A 24,176-nucleotide genomic window follows, 5' to 3' on the forward strand; every position below is an offset into this window, starting at 1 on the left:
AAAAAAATTTCCCCCTGAAAAAAGGTAAAGTTTGTCAAAAGTTACATTACAGTGATTCAAACAGAGCATTTACCATACTGAGATTCTGTACATCTGTGACTCCCACATAAACATTTCCAGACTCAGAGGGATTTTGCTGCTGTTGCTTGCATTTCATTTGTTTTACACAACTCTAAGCTACGTGCAGTGACCCACAAATTAAATATGCATTTAGAATTAAACTGTGGAATCTGATGGCTTTATCAGCACATAAACTGAAATAAAATATTTACATGGAATGTTGAGCTCAATTTACAGAGACAGTATTTCGAATTACAGTCTTCGTAATCTGTTTAATAAATGAACACATTGACAAGAAACTTAAAAACTTAACATCCCTTTTCAACCCTTCCATAAATATATAAAGTTTCACTAAATTCTTTTTCCCTGAAACAAGACATCTATATTCTCTTTTCAGATTAACATGAAATAACTGTTTCCTGTTTGAATGCCACAGATGTGACGATCTGAATTTACAAGCTCCTATACACGTTCTTTACTACAGACATTCACAACACAACACACAGGTGTTACTTGGTCTTTACAGATGTACTCATTTCCTGCATATTAGTAGTAAAGAAAGAAAAATACCAAGTTATCTATATTAAAATACATCATCTATGATACATATGCTTACATTGCCACATCAAATTCAAGATGACGTTTCCAACTGTATCGGTATCGGAACACTGACGGAGATTTTTTCATAATGAGGACTACAGCATTAATTTGTTTTTGGATGGAGACAAGACATCTGTTACACTATCAAAACAAGTACTGCTAAATACCAAACAATGGAAAGAACTGACTTATTGCAACTGCTTCCCAGGTCTCCACAGCATCCTCACCAATTGTTTGAAAAATTCTGAAGGGAAAACTGTTCTAAGGGATGCTAAAAATTCTTGATATCAATTTAAAGGAAAAAAAATTTACTCTTTACTTGGTTGCTATTCATACTGCTTTGTCACCCATTTTACAGAAGATTAATCCTAAAGACTTTGAAGTTATATACATAGTAACCCTATTTAAATAAATATTCCCGTGAGTTCTCTTTGTTGTGCCACAAAGCATGCATGAAAATACCTTCAATCTGTGCATGCTCACAGCAGGGATTTTCACAACTGAGCCACTGAATACATCTTTCTTTTCATGACTACGTAAGTGCAAAGGAATACTGCAATCATTCTGTACATGTAAGACAAGGCTCACATCTATAACAGTAAAAACACTTATCTTGCTGCGCATAGGAAGTCTTTCCCATAAAAACGTTGGTCACTTTTGCCTATTTCAGTTCTCTCAAGCACTTAAGGGATAATAACTTCCAAGTGCTGATGTGCTTTTTATGAGAGCAGTTAGACTTACAACCACCAAAGTGCTGATCTCTAGTATTAATTACTATCTTCTGCAGACTCTCCATTAAAAAAGCTTACCTTGGAAATGGACGTACGAGTGAGAGACATTTGGCAGTTTTGTTACATGAGTATTTGCTCGCTTTACTGAGCTTAGTAAGACTTCAGTTCCACATGACTGTCCCAAAATTGTGAACAGGAGGATGAAGACACCAGAAAACAAGACCAGTGCCAGGTATGTGAAGAGTGCACTTGCTGCTCAGGTAGAGTTAGAAAGCCCTCCTCCCAAGAAAATGCCCCTTAAGTATTGCCTAACCACGCACACATTTGGATCGGGATGCACTGGCTGCCTTGTGTATGGGAAACGCTACGAGTGCAACCAGCTGACGGGAACCCAGAAGGTCTCAGTCTCCAGTCTGTCAAAGGTTGCCTTAAGCTCACTGTAGGCTGTTGCGAGGTCATCATTGATGATCACCTTATCGAAGAGGTGGCCGTACTGACTCTCCATCACCTGGGCAGACTTAATCATCTCTTGAAAATCTTCTTCCTAATGAGATCAGTGCAGGGAACAGTCAGTCCACAGGAACACGTCACCTGATTCTGTGGTGAATGTGAAACTACTTGCTTATGGAAGTGGAAATTGGGCTTTTTTATTAAAAAAATAAAAAATACAGAAACTACCCTTCCTGATAATCTCAGGGAACACCCTTACAAGCAGAGTTTGCTCAACAGACAATTCTTTCATTCTTCCCCTTGCAATAACACACTTGGTCACTGCATGGCAACTTCAGAGCCATCTTCTGTTAGCAGCACTAGTGGAAAACATTTCTAGCTGTTTATTTCGATGATGCTTTTAAAGTTTCATTACTTAAGTCTCAGCTTGCTATTAGCACATGATATATTAGAGGCAGCCTTTTTCTTTTAAAAGCTTGGCTGGAGCTGTCTTCCTGTGCCTTGTTAGTCTTGCTTGGGCCTCGTTGGGTGCACTTCTATTCATGTTTGGGGAGGGAAGAAATCTTAGGAATTTAATTGATGACACAACTATGAGTAAAACAGTCGTAACTAAACAATGTCCAGAAGATTGCTCTTAAGAATGAACTCCTCTTACATTTTATATATAACAGAAAGTATTGTTATAGTACATTATTTCCAAACTATGTCAAAAGCATATCCTACAAAGACACAGTCACAAAAATAAAGAGGCAATATGTATCTAGATCTGCTCTATCTAAACTGTCTATCCCCATGACTCTGTTCATGACTCAGCTTAAAAACACAATCTAGCAATTCCTAAATAACAACTTATATCTGAGTACAGGAAAATCATACACACAGTACGTGTAGATAACAAAGTGTAACCACGGTTGGCTTTCATTTAGCTTCAATTAAAATATTTTTTCATTGTACTTCCAGGAAGTAAATAAGTTACTAATGGGTAATGACTGATATTTTTTCCCTGATTATTGACAAGATGCAGCATTTGTACCTTTTGCTTCCTTAGATATTTCACATTCTTTCTCAGAATATTCATTTCCCTGTAACATTTTTTAATTGTGTGTCTTATCCACAAATATAGTCTTTTTATTAAGGCAGCATTTCTTTCTCAACTGATGCTTGATGTTTGAGGTTTCCTCTAAATTTAAGACTCAAAAATAGAAAAGATACAAGGAAATTCATATGCTTAAATAGAAACATCTAAGCCCACATGCAGATTTTTTTTTAGAGGAAATCCTCAGCATTCTTCAATTACATAAACTCACACTGAGGACCATGGACATGTGAATATCGATGAGCACAGCTAACAATGAGAACATCACAGCAAGTTTAGGGTGACAGAAATTGAGAAATAATGTGTAGGTTGAGTCTAAGCCCTGACAAGTACTATGGATAGAGACTCAGCAATAATCTTTATTTCCAAGGTAAAACAATACAAACTCTTAACAAGTTCTCATACTTTACCATGTCTAAATATACTTACTGTAAAGGGCTTTGCGGTTCCCCTATCATCTTTACTTGAAATAACCTTGGCATTTTTTCTAGTCTCTCTCAAGCGGTCAAGTGGCGGAGGCTTTATAAATATAACAAAGGGCTTAAACTCGTATGTCCGTAAGTGTTTCACTGTCTGATAAGAGGAAAAATTTTAATTAGCTTATTTTTCACAATTGAATTTACCGTAGTAAAAGAAACCCTCTGCTAACCAGACTGAACCTACAATGCACTTCTAGAAGTCTGTCTTTCAGTTACCGCCATCCCATTGTGTTGACCAGCACTGATTCCTACAGGGAGAATTCTCATGTGAAGGGTAAGATAACTCTTTGTTTCCACAAATGTAAAGTAGTGCCCAAAGGCAGGAGGAGGATGGAAGGCGGGGCAGGGAGTTCTGCAGGAGTGGAAAAGTTCTACACATTTTAGCAGTAACATCTGAAAAGCAGTGTGTGCAAGAGTCTATGCCACAATCACAGGAGGTCACCTGTTTCTTCTCCTCAGAGCTGTGTACTCACTAAACAACTCCCTGCTATTACTGTTCCTGAGAGACTGAAGTGATCCTACCTATGAAATTAGAGGTCTACAATTCTGACTGCGGCACAACGTGGAGCAGGGATGGCCAGCCAGCTTTCGGTCATCTTTGCATTGCCAGGGCCCACAAGAAAACAACATGACAAAGAACACGACCCCAGAAGGACTCACAAGACCAGGTCCTCTGGAGAATTTAGTGGTTCACTGAAAAACTGGGCTGCACTGGACACACAATGCTCTCACTGAGCCCCAGAAGCCCCGGCCCAGCTCTCCTGGTGAGAGCTTGGCTTCCCCAGTTGCTCCTGTGCTGGCACAGCCCACTTGCCGCTGCTTTAAGGCAAAGCCCCACATCCAAAAATGCACCAGGAACTGCTCACAAACTGCTGGGGTTCAGAAGCCACAGGCTGGCCACCCTTGGAGAAGAAATACTTTGGCTCTGTTTAAACAAACTGGTCCAGCTCCTGGAAGCACTGCAGTTATTAGAATAAAAATTCCCAGAGGAGCTGTTCAGTTGGGTTGAAAGACACAGTCAGGGCAATAACAAATGGCTTAGACAGGAACGTTCTTAACAATTATCTGGCCAACAATACACCAAGCATGTTCCTTAACTTGTGTCTGCCTTACGTGGAAACTCTTTGCATGAGCAGACCCACTAAACGTAGGACAGCAGCTGGGCTGTGTGGCAGCTCAAAGCCATTCTGAAATTTAAGTTTCAGAAAGAACCTCTTAACACAAAACAGCAAAAAGATGAATGAAAATTTGGAAGCATTTTATAATGTCTTTGGTATTATGCTGTGGGCTTTCAATACAATAATTCCTGAGCTGAATGCTAGCAATATGTATTGGAGTTTCCTTCTTCTCCTTCCAGCAAGTCCTGATGTGATAAAGTCACCTATCAAGCCCACTTGATAATAATTCAGGAGGGAATAAAATATATTTTTTAGAACAGTTAAGTTTCTGGAATCCTAATATGGAACACAGAGAACTACAGGATTCCAAATGATATGCTTACTTACATGAGGCTGCACATCCAACAGACAGACTTTGTTTTTAGCGAGGACTGACCGAACAGAATCTAAGCTTGTGCCATAGTAGTTGTTCTTATACTCGCCGTACTCGATAAACCTATGGCAGAGGGTGAAAACATTAGAATCATTTCCATTTTCTCCAGCAAAAACTTATCGGTTTGGTTTATAAGATCTAATTCAGGAGCAAATATATGTTACTTTACATGCGAGTTTTACCATGTTTTATAAAGGAAATGCTGTCAAGTATTTCAACATGTCAATTTTAAGAAATCTTCTATTTTACCACGTTCAAATCAGTAACACCTGCTTGTATTACAGTTAAAGAGAAAAAAGCACTGTAGTCCAACAGCCCACTAATGTTTTCCATCACCTCTTTTTCTGAACTAATGCAATGCAATAAAACAGTGGATAAGCTAAACAATAGAAACTACTGAAATTTCATTGCACACTGCAGAATATCCAAATTCCATCTCAGAAGAGGAGGAGGAGCTACGACAGTGCTAATGGAACCAAGGCGGCTGCTTATGTGCTATAAAAGCACAAGTACAATTTGCCAAAAAAGCAAAGCACAGTTTGAAGTTTCCATAAAACCCACAGCTTTGTGTCTAATACACTTTTGCCCCCTGAAACACTGGGACAGAATTTCAAGCTGCAATATTTTACAGGCTGCTAGAGAGCACGATGCTACCATTGTCTTCATTTTAGTTTAATTTCTGGAGTGTTTACAGACAGGGACTTCTCTGTAGGTCTCTACATTCAAAAGCACAGGAAGTGCCTGTCCTGAAAGAGAGCAGAACTACGCAAACATTGATTCAAGCACGTTTGCAGCACTTCCAGACCCCCCTCTCCCAGTGCTGCAAGGCTTCACTGGCATCAAGGATAATGCCCCATGAAAGAGAGCTCCCCCACCTCAACACCTACAATTTCAGGGTCTCATTGATGAGCTGAAGTGCTGAAACTACTTGGAAGCACAGAAGCATTTCTGTCTGCATATACTGCTGGGTTTTTTTGTTTCTTCAGCTTCTTTGAACTGCTTATGTATCAAAATGTAAATCTAACATCTTCAAACCACTACGGCTTACATCCACCTTGAATTACTATCTAAAATTACAACCAGCCCCATTTTATAATGCAGCCATTGTTTTAACTGTGGTTCTACTTAAAACCTCTTCAACATACTTGTTATTCTGTACGTCTGTCTCAAACAAGTGCTTGGAAATGAAAATGTATTCAACACCATCGCTTTCTTGGCTTCTTCTTGCTCGGGTGGTGTCTGCAGTTTCATTAAAAGAAAAAAAAAAAAAAGAAAGGATGCACAAAACAATATAATGCAAACCAGTTCAGGAAACATTCAGAAGCCCACAGCCCTTGTGCAATACTCAGCACAGCAGTTCCTCGCTCCTGAGCGACACGAGGCAGCACTCAGCACGTGACAGGATTGAGTTTAAAAGCACGCACAGGGAAAAAAACTACTGGACAAGTGTCAGATTATCATTTTTATTAACTGGTGGAAAAATCCAATAAAACGAGGACAGCTGAATAATAAAATGAGCAGCAGTTCATAACAATTACCCCAACTTTGCCACTCGTTAAACTTATTAGCATACAAGACCATAAAGGGAAACAAAGTTCACCAACCTGATTTATAAAATGTTACATTCATTAGCAACGACTGCAGCTACGGTATATGGAGCATGACAGTAAAGAAACGGGGTGTGAATTTTATGATTTAGTTTGTTTCGTTTCCTGGTGATTCCTTTTTCTTCCAGTGGTCTTGCATTATCTTTACTTGCCTTCAAGCTCTAGGCATAAAGGTTTTGCTTACAAACTTGTGGGATTGCCACTTACGGGTAATTAGCACACTTAAAAATCATATGTATCTTGTATTAAATATTACAGCATCACATATTCTTCATCATATGTGAACACACACAACCTTCCTGCAGAAGCACAGCCTGGAATGCCATTTGATGTCTCGCTTTTCTTAGGTTGACACAAAGAGAAACATTTCCAAGAACGCCATTTCTCTATGCAAGTCCTGACTTATTGAATTTCAGGGAGGATTTCTTTACTTGTTTGTTTTAAATTATAACCACAAATTTGGAAGAGAAAAGAGAAAAGGCAGCTTGATGAATCCTGGCAATTTTTAGAGAAATGCTTCTGGGCAAATGACTGCATATGCAGTGTGTTAAATATTTGGAACATCTGGCTTTTTTGTTGCAGTTTTCAATACCCAGCTGAGGAAAATATTTGCAAATGAAATGACTTGCTGAAAACAAATGTATTCATTTTTCTACCTAGAAAATTCATTCATATGTATTTTTATAGAATACCTGTACTTGCAAAGAAAAACATGACAGTATTTCCTGAATTCAGTGCTGGACCCATAATTTGAAGGATCCCTATAAGAGGCAAAATTACAAGTACAAGCAGACAAAGGAATGGAAGAGCAGCTAACACCGTCAAGCCCTCCACATGAAAGAAAATCCAATAAAGTACTGTAGAATTTAGTTCAGAACAATGTTGTTCATCATCGTTCAAATTACACGACACGGTCAGACAGGGGAAAGAGGGGAGAAAAATCCCCAAATAACTTTTCTAAAGCTAATCAAAGGATTAAAATCATTTATTCATGGAGGTTCGAAACTGTTTATCATCCATCTTTATTTTTCAGCCTTAATGTAAAACGGCATTTTGCTGAAAGCAAGCATTGCTAACGGAGTACTTTTCACTGCTTTGCAGCTAAATCCAGTGTGTTCTTTAGCTGAGTTTCATTTACCAAACACCGCTGACATCAATCACGCTAAACTTGTAGTAAAAATCTACTGCAGTGCTTCTGAGCCAAAACGTCCTATCAATTTAATCAATGCTACTTAAAATACTACTGCAGCAGCACTTTCAAAAATTAGAAGAGTAATCTGGATGCCAAGCATGCATTTAGAGACTCAAATTTAAAAGTGCCTTAAGTTAATGCAATAATAAAGGGAACCAAGTGTAGCATCAAGAGAATAGAAGTGTGTTTCTACTTACGTGGCACCGTTACGCCGTAATGCTGGGTGTCACTGATCAGCAATTTTCGTTTGAGCTCATTCAGTCCAACCCCCACTGGTCCTAAAATAAAGAAACAGTGCTGTTTCCCAGCAGCCAGGTCTCTCATCTTCAGGCACAAGTGCTCTCCGAGGTAAGACCAAAGGGCACACAGCTATAACACGTACTATCTTCTAACCATTTAGAAATGTCTATGGATACAGCCTCTCCTAGGATATACAATGCTGACAAACATGAGGGGGCAGCCGATAGTTTTTCTGGCCTGACTCTACCACTGAGGAAAAAAAACACGGAAAAAGTTGAATCATAGAATCGTTTGAGTTGAAAGGGACCCTTCAAGGTCATCTAATCCAAAGCAAAGCAATTTCTCCACTACCCTCAACACATCATATCCCCATTTTGGCCTTACCACAGATGTGGCACCTTAACCTTAATCAAAATTGGCATGGCTATTTATTTTGCCAGAATATCTCAAACTCCCGGAGCAGAGCCTCCCAGCCAGCAGGTGAAGGCCATTCTCCTCCTCCTCCTTTTCGAGGGGTCAGGCCAGGAATGAGTGGGGAGAGGAAGGAAGGGCAGCTCCTCTCCATGCATTTGGTGCTCCCCAGGTCACAACCCATTTGGGAAGCTTCTGTTTCCTTCTTTGTTGTTGGTTTTCTTTTAAACTCTGCTTGTATGCTGCCTGCTGTCTGAACTGGTCCAAAATAAATGTTTCTTTCTTCATGCAGCTGCCAAAGGGAGACCACTCTTGGAAAGAGGTTGGCAGGAAGAAACAAAGACTGCATGGTTGTTTTCTGACCCATCCCCTCCACCTCCACTTGAGTATTGCTGTGCTAGAAATTACTAAGGAAGCATTGCTTTTGATTTTTCACATGCCCCCAACTCTTAGCCATTTGATAATGGTTCTTAAAGTTTCTACAAGAATCCCAAATGCTTACTGGGGCAACTACTTCCTACCCACAGGAACCCTATTTCGTGTTGTGGGGAGATTCATTCTGATGCATGCATGAAGAAGCCCAGCTGGGGGTTCCTGGGTTTCTGATGGAGTACTCTCTTTGTTTCCACCAAGTCAGGCCAAGAGCAAAATGTAGAAGAGAATCATTTGAATCATATCCCAAATGATACGAAAATAATACATATTATGGAAAATTGTATGAAAAGTGATACAACCATGCTTTCTAATAAAGGCATTTTAGAGATTAGAAATACAAACTGAAATAAGCATGTTAATGAAATAGTGATATACTGGTTAATTACTAAGGAGAGTCTGGCATCAAAAAGCAACAACTGATGCTTCAGCACCTCCAGGTGCCTATTTGTACCCACCCTGTGTAGTTAGAAACACATGACGATGAAAAGCACGCATCTCCTACTATCCCCAGACTGTGGTTCCTCTGTAAAGTCCTAGTTTCTGCATTTATAATTTTATATGTTTACATAAGTTAAACACACAACTACATTTCAAGTTCCATCTCTGACCTGCCAGTAAATTAATCTATCAGTAAGTATAAATGTTTATTTAATATGGTGTACAGCAGCCTCTACTGGTGCATGTCTGCAGAGAAAAGCAATGTGTCATGCAGATAATGACATTACTTTTGTGCTTTCTATTTTTTTCCTCTTTTAATGGCACAGCTATTTAAACAAATACCTTTTTTTTTCCAGAAAAGTAGTTAAAATTCTCAATAGATTCTATTAACATTGAATGAAATTCAAGTAAAAAGAATCATTAAATTCCTTTCAAGCAAAATTTTTTTCCCACCATATCTACGCAAATATTATCTCCTTAGACTATACACTGTCAAATCAACATGCTTTCAGCTCTATTTATATGTAAATAATCCAGGCCTTACTTACTGTGGTGGATGCTTTAGAAACTTAGATCAGATCTGTTTTAAGATCTAAACCTCATTACTATGCTGTCTCCCCTTTCAGATTACCATTTTAAACTCATCTTTAAATTTAACTACTGGAAGGTGTAGATTCCTCTTTTTCAGGAGTGTTTTCAGAGAACTCTCTTAACTGCAGCATATGGATACTGAGGACTGATTCCTGATCAGTAATGCCATCCATTGTGCTTCTTTTTGCACTACATCTCCTCAGTGTAAAGAATACTTCTATTCTGATTCTTATTTTCATGTTGATGCTACAAAGATGCTAGTTTTTAATAATTAGAATCTGATTTGACCTAGAGATGAGAATAAAACACTAGGATTGAGAAGGACAATCCAGAATCTCAGAATGCCAAGCAAGTGGGATACATAGCTGTAGCATTATTTTGGTTTACTATAACTCACCCCTGGCAACAATATTAAGTGGTACAGTGACAGATTTAGTAATACTTTGCTTATTTTTCTAAAGCAACATTTACTTTACTTGCTGTTCCATATTTAATCATGTCAACCAAGTAACTGTAGTATCTTGCACAAACAAACTGCAATACCTAGCTCTTCTTATTGACAGTCACCTGCAGAATTAGACCACCAATCACTAAAACGTGCATGAAGCTTTGTACTATTCAGACATGCCTCGAGAAATCTGGAAAAACTGTTTCATAGAATAAGTTGAGGTCTCAGGATGATTAATCCCATCAGCTATTCTTCAGCAGCAGGCACAAAGGGATCTCCTAGAGGTCAGTTCATTTGAAAGTGGTCTTTCAGAAAAGATTCTGGGAGTTAGGTGCTACCCCCTCTGCTGAGACCATAAAGACTCTGTAGAAAATGTGCACTGACAGAGGTTCTGTGGCTCAACTATTCCTTCTCTAGTAAAATGGATCAGCGTAATGCATATGTATGTCCAACCATGACACAATGACATATGAAGCAGGAAAACAGAACATCATTTTTCTGTTTTTCAGTAAACTGCAACTAGCAGTGGGAAGGTACTTCTTGACTGACTGCTCACTGAAGCAGGATTGGGAGTTTATACAGGTTTTCTGACTGGCAAGGCTAGCCAATGTAGATTTCTGAGCGTTCAGCCAGAAAGGTTTAATGAAGGTATCAATTCTAAATCATCTTCTTTGTTGTCCAAATGTTTCACATGGTATAGTATGGTCATATAGTTTGGCCTTCATCACTGCTGAAGCAGAAGCGTTTGTGAGAAAGATTTTTTCCTTGTTAATGCAAATGAAAATTCTATCATCTAAATAGTATGTTTCATATGAAAACAGCCTGCCTCAGCTTGGTAAGGCTGCAAAGTATCACAGTTAGGATGCAGACAATATCTTTGAAGACCTTAAGGATTTTCTGTGGCCTAGGAATGGTAAGTTATCAGAAGAACAGAGGTCACATGATACTGGATCATTTCACTTTTAGCAGACTCATCACATTCATAATATCTGAGAGACAGCACAGCAGAAGTATCTGTAACATTATCACTCCAGATTATCCATTATTTTAGCCCCAAGGATATACAGGGCTTTTTTCATAAGCGTACATTTGCAGAGAGGGTGAAAGCTTGACAAACTAATACATCTAGCTGTGGCCGAGACTAATACTCTATCACATTACAGGGCACTAAAAATTACTGTGTGTGCAATTTGCATTCTGTAAATTAGAGCAGATCAATTTAAAATGAGGCCAAAAGAAATTTCTCCTTTGCAGTTGTCAAACTCTCTCTGACAAAAAAGGACATAACAAAACCTCCAAAGCCTTCCAGGAGTAAATTATGCATTAGGCATTAGCATAACACAGCAGATATTCAGTGTCCCCACCAATTAAAGCTATAAATTCATTATCTGCCCCTTTGTTTCCTGATAATAGTATCCACCTTTTATTTGACACATTATACTCTATGCTGCTACTGGCACACAAAAGCTTGTTGAATGCATTCTCTCCTACTGTACCTGTGTTGCTTAGCTCTGCTACTTTTTCCACATTTTGCCCAAGACATTTTTATGGAATTGGCCAGACTTAAGCTGCTCTTAATATCCAGAGAAAAACATTAGAATTACTGAAGTCTGCAATAAATTTCTGAACTGCTTTTGTTACTAAAAAAGCACTCTTTCTTCATTTGATTTATTACCACAAAAATCAAATGAAATCTCTAGGTATTCTTTAGATCAGACATATGCAATTTGTTATAAAAAGTCTACTTATCACACTTTTGCACCACATATTGTTGATGTAAGTGTAAAATCAACTCAACTATGTTATTACTGGTTGTATATAGCCCACAATCTCACAGTGATCACACTAGTAGGTGGCTGAATTTTAGTTCTGGAAAGTGACAGAGCTGTTTATTAAAAACTAAACTTAATGTTCCCTTGGATATGACTGATAGAAAAACATAGCTACATAGCTACTCAACAGTACAAAACAGACCCTGAGAGAGGGTCGTATTTCTCTGCTCTGTTGTTTTCAGAATGGAGGAAACTTTACTAATGATGCAACAGCCTACTTGCTACTGCAAAAGAAACAATAACTAATGAGACATTGTTCATTGGTGGTAATGGTTACTCACACTGGGGCTCCAATGGCTGCCTTTGAAACAGTTAAGATAATATACTTCCTGGTTTTTTTAGAGACTGAAGCAATGCATTTTGATTAGGTGGCAGTGACAGATTAGGGAGGAACAGAAAGCTGAGGATGACATCTTAAGTCTTCTGCAGCTATGTTTACATCTGCTCTTGGCACACAGAAGCCCACCACTCATCCACCTTTCTCTCAACCTGCTTATTTACTTGTTCTAACACAGTAGGTTTTGTTGCTCTCCATGTATACATTCTGCCTTGACTGACCACAAGTATTTATTCCATTTTTTTGTCTTTTTCTACTCTGCTATATTGATTGATCTCTTAAAAGAGCAGAGCGCTACCTTAATTCTTATGAGTTTCAGTACACACTGACAACCACGTTCAGATTAGTCACCATGGTAGCTATATTTAAATATGATCTCTTTTTATTTTAACAAGGCTATAGACATTGTCTCCAAAAGCATCCTTACATACTAGTTGAGATACCGTATGGTGGTCTACAAGACAGGTGAAAAGTGAATGGATGATCACACTTGAAGGGTAGGGGTCTGTACTATGGGGTAACTCACTGGAAGTGGAGCTCCTCGGGGGTCTACTGTGGGATGTAACATTTCATACCTTCATAAATAAAAATGGAGGACGACACAAAATAGCCCCCTGTTGAGTTTGCAGATGCCAAACTGGTTGGTTTAGATGCCTTGTCTGAGGATAGGGCTGCAATACAGAGGGACCTCAGCAAGTTACATGAATGGGCTGGCAGATCTTTGGAAAATTTGATGAGGACAAATGCGAAGTTCTGCACATACAACAGACTGCAGTACAAGATGAGGACTGACTGGATGTGGAGTGGATTAGATGAAATGGACCTGGAGGACCAGGCAACAACTGAGCTAAGCATGTGACCACAGGGACACTGGCAGTGAGGAGTGCCACCCTGGACTAAATCAGCAAAGGGATAGCCACTGAATGGAGGTGATTCTTTCCATTAATTAGACACTGCAAGAAATGGTCAGTCCATACTGCAGCCTTTATTAGAGGAAAGATGCTGGAGCAATGTCAGTGAAGAGTTTCTAAGATTACAGGAAGATGGAGAATAACCTACATGTGAGACAGGCTGAGGGAACAGGGCTTGGAGAAGAGACTGCTTCAGGGGGACCCACCAGCACCCTTCTAACACTAACTGAGATGATGTACCCTGCCTCCTCACTGAGGTGGTATGAATGGTGAAAAGAGAAGACATAGTAGGAAGACAAGTTCCCAAAGGTGCTGTCATCAGAAACCTGCTCTGAATTCAGAATTGCTCCTGCTTTGAGTGGGAAGCTGGACAAGTTGACCTCCTAAGATCTACTCCAGTCTGAATTATTCTGTGGTAAGCACTGCGCTAATCAGCAGTCCTATGTTTTACCAGGTTGAAAATAAGGAAAATGACTTACCAACCAAAACTACAAGCCTGTATTTGTCATTAGGTTGTCGTCTATATTTTGCAACTTCTTCATATGTTGGGATATCTGCTGTATCGTACTGATCACTCTTCTTGCACTCATACATAGATTTGTTTGTTTTTTTATCTTTTCTGCTAAGGCGAAAGCTTCTTCTAAAACCAGCTGCAATAAGAACAGGATTTTTTCAAAATAAGAAAGCAAGTCTCTTCCAAACACTTGAGGACTGGTGCATGAAATAAAAGAACATACTGTATGTTAAATAAGCCATGGCACTACAATGATTTTTTGCCGCAGTTTTAAACTGTATCAGATGCCTACTTAAACTGAAGAATTAGGATTACCAATTAGATCATGACATTTGCAACAAGTTGTAAAAATAATTACAGTAAATTGTTAACATATTTAGATAATTTGAGTGTCTTACACATTAGTATGCATTCACAAGGAAAACATTCATGCAGTACAGACTCTCATACTACACAGTACATTTCTATTAAATCATCATGGCATACAGACACATCAAATACAACACAAGAACACATCTGGTGGTTGAAAGGATTAATGAAAATTAATTCCTTGAATAACTTTTTGTGCTTAACTCCATGCTGACACCATAAAAAAGCGCACAGAACCTTTCCTGAAGATGTTTAAGAATAAAACCAAACACTGTTAGTTAAATGCCAAAACACCATGAAACATGTTAGACAATTCAGTTGCCGTGTTATCGATATGTTAGCATTAAACTGAAAGTTAATATTCCTATTAAACTTGCATTAACAATTTCCAATTGCAGCAATGTTACATCTCCAGTATCTATCTGCAAGGCCGGGTATTTCAAATAATCACAAAGGAGATTATCACAGGTGTTTTCAAACAGAGCAGTATAAAAAAGGCTTCTAACACTGTATTTTAAAAACTAATTTGACTCATTTGTTAATGGTTACCTTACAGTTCTTCAGTAAATCCTTTACGTTAATTTTACCGGTATCTCTATTGCACTACTTTTGTTCTAGAGGGACTGCAAAAGTGATTTCATTATTTGGGAACAGTAAAGTAAAATTCAAACTATACTTTAATATTATTGAAAAAAATCCTGACACCATTTTCCCCCCAGGAATATTCTGTAGGACAGTAAACATATGTAAACTTTTGATGACCCCAAATTTTTCAGCAATATATTTTCATAAACTTGTAAAAACCCGTATGTTTAGGTGTTTGAGAAGTAGTCATATTACAGCTTCATCTTCAAAGGCAGTATCTGGCAAATTCAACACTCACTTCTGCAAATACTTAGAAGCAAAATCTTATAGAGCTTAGTTACAGGCTTAGCATGTTTTGCACAGTTCCGCTTAGCATAAATCTTTGCAGAATCTAGATCAAAAATAATGTTAACCAGCTAATTTTGCTGCTGTAAATCTCTATATCAATGGGAATTCACAATGCATACGTACATGCAAATAAAAATTCAAAACACGAATAAGTAAAAATTGATGAAGAGGAGCAAACATCCACAGAACAGGACACCGGTATTTTTAAGAGTGTTGGGCTGAGAGTTTGGCTGCGATAGAACAGTGACGAAAACATGACACAGGAACACATACCAAAATATACTGAATTATGCTATTATCTTCTGCAAATAAACAGCACTAACACTGAAGTGACTGCAATGAGAAAAATTTTGTCAAAATACTGGTAACTATAAACACATCCAAGAGAAAGCCCAGGCAATCTTGTCCAGAATAGTGTGAAAATCTATTAGGATGCAAGGATGCTGTAGGAACCTGCCTTAACAGAGGGGCTGGACTGATGATCTCTAGAGGTCCCTTCCAACCACTACAATTCTGATTCTCTGATGCTACATTACCACATCTAACTGCATTCACAACTGTATAAAGAAAGATTAAAAGTAACAGCAGCTACAAAAGGGGGCTGCAAATTTCATAGAAGGCTTCACATTAAAAAACTACTCTAAAAACAAGTAAAAAATTGTTTTGAAAATTGTACTGTATAAGCATCTACAGAAAAAACGATAATTCTTTACCGCTTACTTCTAAACAGTTGACAGGATAACGAGCTTTGTCACAGCATACAGCATCTGCATATCTACAGAAGGTTCTGTTCTGTGCTAGAGGGCCAGCATCTCCCCACTCCACTGCTCAGAATGAGGGTAGTCAGCAAATGAAGCCAAACCAATCAGTTCTGTACCACTTTGGTTTTAAGCTTACAAACATCAAGAGTTCCATGCCTCTGAGCAGCTGTCTCACAGCAGCACATTTACCAACAGCTCCTTAACTTCAGCTTAAATACCTGGAATTTTTTGGAAAAAGCTTGTTTTAAGATACTTTCAAAACTAAGGAAAACGCACAGTGCAGACATGAGGGATGAGACTGTTCTCAATACATCCCCCATTTTTATGGTACTGCTACTGCATTCCTTGAAACACATCTCTCCCCCTCTCAAACCTGTGATTATATATCCTCATATTTGTGGCTTAACTGTACTGTGACCTTCAGAAGCTGTTTTACAAAGAACTGTTAATAAATATTTTCTATTAAACTCTGCATTTATAATATATGTTGGGCGGCTATGACTGCATGAAAAGATTAAGCTGAACTGAAACTACATTATACTCACAAGGCAGGAGAACATTCATGAGCAAGCAAAAAAGCACTCTCAGAGTGTTTGCATATTTCTCAATTTAGGAAAGATGAAAACCAAACTTAATACATTTGAATTAATTATAGAGCATTATTAAAAATATACTGAAAATCACTGTGGAAAAACAAAAGGAAGATTGACTTGCAATAGAAAAATAAAGTTTCTATAAAATGATTAAGCTTGAAAGTAAACGTCTAAAATAGAACAGAGGGAAAAAGAATTACTTGCCCGAGATATTTGATCAAATAAAACTCAGTGAGTACAAAAGGAGTTGCGACCTATACTGTCTGCAGAATATGGATATCAGCAAAAATTAATCTTAGCTGCCAAGAATGCAGACTATAAAATAAAAGGGGAAAACTCTGTGACTACAGCAACATAAAATTGTGAGCATTAAGAAGCTTGCACCAGTTCACTGGTTTCAGCTACATGACTAGAAGCTACTGAATGTACTAACCCATAAACTGCCCCTGGAATCTAACAGGTTTGGTGAAATAGCTGCTGGGAAGGAAATAAGAACAAATGCTCTCCAGCTTCAAATGCCTCCAAACCGTATGGCACTCCTCAACATGAAACAAAAATCATCAGCTGTTACTAATATACTTAGGTAAGGGCCAACAACAATCCAAGAGAAACTACTTATCTCTCTAAGATTAGGAATGTAAACACACAAACAAACAAACAAGTCTAGAATAAAAGCCTGATTCTAATCACTGGCAGTGTACATCCCTACATCTGCACAGAGAAAACCACCTGGGCTTCATGCAGAAATCCAGACTGAAAACAGGCAATGCACAAACATGTCCAGTCCTAAAACACTTCTACAGGATAACAATGTAAAATGTTGCATTTCTTTAGATTTAATAATAAAATCCTAAAGCAGGGAACAAAAACTGTGACTATGTTGAGTAAATTTGGATTTAAATATGTGTACGAAGCTCGAAAGCTGATTTCTCAAAGAGAAACTGTGCTAAAAGGAAGTACTATAATTTACATTCACGTATGCTACATTCACCAGTAAGGCTCCAGAATGCTATAAGGCTCGTACCCGTGCTTCGTTCATTTTCATTCAGTAAAACAAGGATTAAAGTTTGCATTAACTTTGTGTATTCTTGGAATTCTATGGAATTTAGTCTAAACTTACACAACTTGTAGTGAACAAATGGTGCTTATCTGTAAATGAATTTACAAGTACTTTTGGTATTCACGTGGCATGTTACTGACAAAAGTAATTGTGGCACCCTGGTCATTACCAAGGTGCAATTTTTTACGAGATATTTCTGGATATTCTTTTTCCCCTTCAAAATATTGGCATTTTTTTATACCCACTTGTATACTGAGTATTTCTATTGTTACACAGGAACTGCACAAACACAGAGCAGACCTCTTACTCTGCCTGCTTCTGGACTGATTCCCAGCTTGCACATTTAGGCAGGGTTAATAAAAATTTAGATTATGTCTGGATTTTTAAGACAAAAGTGAGACTAGTAAACAGATGATATTCATCTATACTTACTGTATGTTGATAAAGGTTCAAGCAATGTAACTGCATTTTAAGCTTGGCACAGACATGGTCCTAATGTTCTCCCCAGCAATTCCTCAGGAAATTACAGCAGAAACATCTGATACTACAGTGTAACTTAAGTATTAGAATTCAGTGAAAAATTGTGAAATTTATTTGAGTCACTTTAGAGGGGAGAGTTCAAATGAATAGTATGATAACCCTGAACATAACAGATCAGATAACCCTGAACATAACGCCTTCTGAAAGATGACTCTTCTATTGCTCTTTGTGACCACCTCATGTGTGTCTGAAGCACGTATCCTTTCCGAGAAGTCTGGATATTCAGAGAGCATCTTGGTTCACAGATCAGAATGTGAACGCATACCGAACTCGAAACCCATAACGAGCCATAACATTGAATTAAAAATCAAGGACAAAAAATAGAATTGATGTGGTTTGTTTGGTGTGGTTATGCAATATCAAAAGCAGCACAAAGAACAACTTACTATTTTGATTTTTGGAAGCTGTCAGTGCATCTATACTTTGAAAACTGTTTGAAAAATTTAGATGTGCAAAAAACTCACCATACTTAGCTGATAGTAACTGTTCATATGTGTGACTATAATCAGCCCTAAACACAAGGTAATAAACCTCTCTCCTTCATTACTGGTGAAGGGAATTTGGACTGCCTCGATGTCATGACAGGTTACAGCACGCCAACAGGCCATTACCTCAGGTGTCACAAAAACATCCCAACCTTGTTGGTGTGAATCAAGTCCTTCAGCAACTGCATTTTTGGCTTTGTTTTCAGACTTTACATTACAATACTGAAGGCTTGCCTAGAAATTTAGTCACTTAGTAAGCCAGGAGAGCCAGAAATGCTTGCCATCTTTCAAGAATGCTCAGGATAAGCTCCAAAAAACAGTACTACAAAACGTGGATGGACATTCAGAATGAACTGTTTTCAAAATCAGACAGATTCACTGTGAGGAAGCTTGATCCTTTCTTGGAGAGTAAAGAGTTCTTGTGTCTCTACCCCAGAACTGGTCCTAGCCTTAGACAGGTCTATTTTCTGTATATTGTTCTGTCTTCCAGCTCCCATTTGTCACCTCATTTCCAACAGCACAGACCCAGAACAAGTAGGCTGCAGGGCTGCCTGTGGACTGATGGCAGCTCTCCAACACATGGCAGCTCTCAAAAGAATAAGCCATTACCTGCATTGTGCAGTTGTTCTCCAGTAATATTTATAAAGATTTTTTGTTCTTTGCACTGAGAACAACTTTCTCAAGACATCTTCTTCCTAGGTGATGGAGCCATTTGGCAACTGTTGACCCCAACATTTCACTGAATGGGAAATAGCATTAAGACGACAAATTTTGTTTTGCAGCCTTCCTACTCATATCAAGCAGCAACCCACTAAGATCTGATTGCAAAACCATGACAGTCTGATCCCGAAAATTCATGCTGCCTATATTTGCATTCAGAGAGAAAAGATGAAAAAAATCTTTTCTTCTTCAAAGAAAATATCTAATAATGAAAATGTAACGCAGCCAGAATCACATCCAAAGTCCAAAGCGCTATTTTCCAGGTATGCTTCACTATCTCCATGCAGTTGCAATTCAATATTAATGTAGTAGATTTACAAACAAATCTAAAATTTTATTTTCAGCACATTCAGATGACCATTAATTACTATGTGAATGCATGATAAAATTACACTCTGCTAAGGTTTTGAAAAGAGATTAAAGTTCTTTCAGTTAGACAGTTTGTGTGTTCCCAGTGCTGTTTATATACCACATTTAAAAACAGCACACTACAATATGAAAACTATCTCTGATTTATAGTCCTGGTTTAAGGTGCTTCAGTGAGCCCGATCACTTGGATGTACTAAAGCACTCTGACATGTTTCTTCCTCTTCCGCTTGCAGTAGGAGGATGAAAGCCTTGGGAAAAGGGCTGGTTGCCACAAAATCCACTCCAGCCAGCCTTCAGCTGGCAGGAATTCTGGACAGTTTCAACTAAAATATTTTTACATAGCTTTTAAAATGGCACAAATTAAAAAGCTGAAACATAGAATGGAACATTCACCTTTTTAAAATGTTACTTTTGTTTGAAATTTGGAATGCTGAAGCCAAAGGTCTCCTTTTCCTCCTCCCCACTCCTTGCAATGATACATTGAGCTCAGACCAGCTTTAAAGCTAAATTTAAGCTGTTGAGTTGCTAAGAATTATTTTGTAACGCGGAAAAAAAACCCCAAAAAACAGTGACTACACATTTGCTTTGTATTCTTACTGTACAATTGTGTGCTCACAAAATCGGTAGATAGACGTGTACAAAGAAAGAGAAGGTCAGCAAAACTTGGATAAAACCTTGAAAGTGTGCTTTAAAGTCTTTTCATGATATAGTAACCTTTTTGTTGTGTTAAATACATTGCTGACATAACGTGCCTAAAAAGTCAGTATTTCTCCCAAATTTATGGTTTTTATTTAGACAGTGTTTTAGTACCTTATTATTAACCAGATAGTGGCATACCACACTACATAAATCCTTTATGTCAAATCCAATGAGCCATTTTTAAAACCTTCATATTCATGCTTTTCTCATGCACAGTACAGACATTTGTATGCAGATTACCCCCAAAAGCAAAGTGGACACAGTAGTTCCAGGGAAAAGGAGCTGAAAGAAAAGAAGAAATTGTCTTTTGTAACCGATTGCTCACCTAGATAGGATCCACTGTTGTGACCAGCACATTCAGCATCTTCTGGACGAAGAGTAAAAGCATACAGAATAAGAGCCAAGAAATAAAGCAGAATTGTTAGAAGCCCAGCAAAAAATACAGAAGTACTTTATAAAATGACAACTGTACAAAGCATAGCATTAGAAAGCCTTCAATAAGCCATTTTCTTAAAAACATAAAACAACACTTATTGTTTTATATTTTAGCTGAAGATGTTCTGGAATTTTGCAGCATGCACACTGATCTTTTCAACTTCTCAAGCGGAAATTTTGATGACAGCAAACATTCTACACAGAATTCTTATGATGTATTATTCACGCTTTATCAGATAATAGAAAATATGATGCCACTTAAAAGAAAGCAAAATGTATTTGATGTAAATCAAGCTTTTTTGTAAATTATACATTATCAGACTTCAGCTTTAAGTTTTGGCTCACTGGATTAGACAGAAAGGTTTTTGATCAAAAACACATCCTCTCATTTGATATGAAATAACTATAATGTATATTTTTACATACCGGAGGCCCTTTGATCAAAAATATGAGCTACAACTTCTAATGCTTTACAAACAAAGGCCTCTTAAGTTAAAAAAAAGAAATACAAGAGATCAGCTGCTATTACTTTAACATATGCTGCAAGCATAACAGTAACCGGCTACACTCAGAGGGAAAACAGTAAAGATGATACCACGTGGATGAACTTTCTACCGTCTCAGAGAAATACTTCTTCACTATTAATTAGAAATGCAAGACCTCTCCTGGTCACGTAATTAAATCAGAACCACCTTCCAACCCAGCCCACCCAAATCTTGCAGTGTTTTTCTTATGATATTTTTCTTTACTCATCTTCCAACAGTTCAAGAAAGAGGGAAAGCAATTAAAAACAACAGTTCAAATAATAGATCTTCGCATGAAGCAACCAAGAGCATTTTGGTACCTTCATCTACTTTAAAAATGATTCAGTCTATCTGGTGGCAATATAGAAGCATTATACATACAACACCTCTTAGAAACATTTCACTTTTTTCAATTTAATTCTAAACACATGTTCTCTAAATAAAATTATTGGGCTATGCAGGGAAACTTTTGTACATGTACCTTCAATTTCCTCTGAGAAGCACAAAGGAAAAATAGGAAAGGAAATCATTAAATGGAGCGAAAGCATAACTTAAGAAAGAAAAGTTAAATCTAAGAAGAAAAATGCACCTACCACACTCAACCGCTTCCTCATCTTAGAACAGCCAAAAAAACAAAGTATTATTGTTTAATACTTCATAAATAGAAAGAAAACGTAGCTATGTAAGCTACTCTAAAATCCTCAACAGCACCTATTATATTGAGATATTTACCATCATACTGGCACCGCATTTCACTTAAATGTTTAACTACATTCAAAGTCAGAAAAGGACCTGAAAAGAAAGTGAAATATGGTGTGTGTGCTGTCAGCTTCCTATAGGAGATCATCTTCTGGTAGCAGTGCTCTTACCCAGTTGTCATGGAAGATCTCTTTTGTATTAAAGGCAGAGTTTGTTAATTCCATTTAATCTAGAATTTCTAAGAATCAGAACCATAAATGTGATCTCACTATTTTTCTGCACTTTAAATAACAGTTGCTACTGCCTTGCAGCTGGGTTTTAGAGGTTTCTTTTGTATTTTTTGGAATGTCTATAGCTGAAGCTTAAATAACGCTGAAAGAATTCATATACTCTGTCGTTATTTCTCTGACACCACACTAATATAATAGATCTCCTTAAGACTTTCTGTTTACCCATACTAAATCAATACTTTTCTGCCTCCTCAACAGTGGAAAATTTACATTTTTACAATCATTTTAGGGCTAGCACAGAAAAGTAACATATATATAATGGATTTTTGTACACAGAGATATTACATATTGAGGTCTAGATTTATATGGAGATTTTACAATCTAGATATTATTTAAATTTCCTTTGAAGCTTGGATAAATAAGTCTGAAATATACACACTTCAAAGTTTCCATGAAGCTGGTCTGCCCTCAGAACATGAATATTCAAGAGATACTTTAAAATCTTTCATGCATGGCTGACATTTCAAGCAAAGGCTAGGTCAAAAGTCTCCTCTCTACGAGAGTAGAGAAGAGGTTTCTCACTTCATCCCAAGAAATGAATACAAAAGGGTTTTCTGCTTGAGGGCTTATTCTAAAAAAAATATTAATTCAAAAGACTTCTTTAAATTATATTTACAATTTATTGCTACTCAAGGTGACCATATGGTTTCACGAGGCTGGGGTGGGAAAAAAAGAGGTATGTGCACATAGGAATGCACTCATACAACTCTGCTGCATGGCTGGGAGATGGTGGAGCTACAGCAGCTGAGCTAAGACAGTTGAAAAGAGCCCAGGCTTGTGGTAGGAAAAGGAATGGTCTTAATTCATGGAATTTATTCATAGGAAATAGGAAAATAAAAACAAAACAAACAAAAAAAAAAAAACAAGACAACATAGAACAAATAAAACACTGAAAAAAGAAGAAATACTATTAATTAAATGTAGTGTGATAAGGCAGAAGTTACAAAGAAAATATTCATGGAAGGAGCTCACGAAATAACAATGAAGTAACACCATGATATAAATGAGAAAAAGAAATAGGAAACACAAGTGCAATGGAAACTTAGGATAGAAGTGGTTTTATTTGCTTTAGAAAGACTTCAGAGCCAGTATGCTACACTGCAACAATGCAAAATAGTAGTTACATACATTGTGTTTTTGTATGTATTTTAACTGAAATTTATTTAGATTGATGTGGGGGCCCCATGTAGGCTATGTTACTTCAGAAACTCACAACCTGTGCCATTCCAGAAACTTCTTTGGAACAGTTCAGTACCAGATCAAAATTTTTTACTCCTGCTGCGTTTCAATCATATTTCAAAGAATCTCATTTGAATGTTTCTCAGTCTGAAACCTTAAAACCAATAGCTCTGTTCACATTGCATAATTCCTGAAATCCTATTTCACTGTACTAAACAAGAAATTGTGTAAGAAACACAATGTCTAATACAATGACCTACATTACAACAAATACATGAAACAGTTGATTTTTTAGTGATGCACCACACAGCAACTGATATTTATGTTGTTTTGCAGTTTTTATCCTATAGGATTCTATAGGTCAAATGATGCACATACGCTCATGTTATCGAAAATTTAAGGTGATCTAATTTAATTATCTCACAACATCATCAGACAACAGTATCTCTGCAATTTGGAAAATGAAGAAAGATTGTCTTGCAGTGAAGAACAGAGCAAGAGTTTATGAGATCCATTTCCACTTCTGTCTCACGTGACCTTGGTTCAAATGCCATCCAGCTCCAGGTTTCTTTAATTTCTCTGTGGAAGTTAGTATTG

The 24,176-nt window shown here is 37.5% G+C and overlaps 1 protein-coding gene across 13 annotated transcripts in view; it reads right to left on the reverse strand.

The window, feature by feature from the left end:
- Window positions 1–131: 131 nt before the first annotated feature.
- MPP7 (MAGUK p55 scaffold protein 7) overlaps window positions 132–24,176 on the reverse strand; it is a 142,791-nt gene continuing 118,746 nt past the window's right edge. For 11 of the 13 annotated variants that reach the window (XM_090143006.1, XM_090143007.1, XM_090143008.1 and 8 more), the window contains 7 exons: window positions 20,778–20,816; window positions 13,889–14,059; window positions 7,964–8,044; window positions 6,113–6,206; window positions 4,922–5,030; window positions 3,367–3,510; window positions 132–1,935 (listed from right to left, as the gene is read on the reverse strand). In XM_090143006.1, the coding sequence (XP_089999132.1) occupies window positions 1,756–1,935; window positions 3,367–3,510; window positions 4,922–5,030; window positions 6,113–6,206; window positions 7,964–8,044; window positions 13,889–14,059; window positions 20,778–20,816 (818 nt within the window). In that variant the 3' untranslated portion in view covers window positions 132–1,755. Of the gene's footprint in view, window positions 1,936–3,366; window positions 3,511–4,921; window positions 5,031–6,112; window positions 6,207–7,963; window positions 8,045–13,888; window positions 14,060–20,777; window positions 20,820–21,892; window positions 21,905–22,004; window positions 22,026–24,176 lie in introns of all 13 variants that reach the window. The other 2 variants (XM_090143018.1, XM_031616079.2) reach the window with 2 other exon arrangements.

Source organism: Phasianus colchicus, chromosome 6 (assembly GCF_987193195.1).
Source record: "Phasianus colchicus chromosome 6, bPhaCol1.hap1.1, whole genome shotgun sequence".
In the NCBI taxonomy this organism is placed as follows: domain Eukaryota; kingdom Metazoa; phylum Chordata; class Aves; order Galliformes; family Phasianidae; genus Phasianus; species Phasianus colchicus.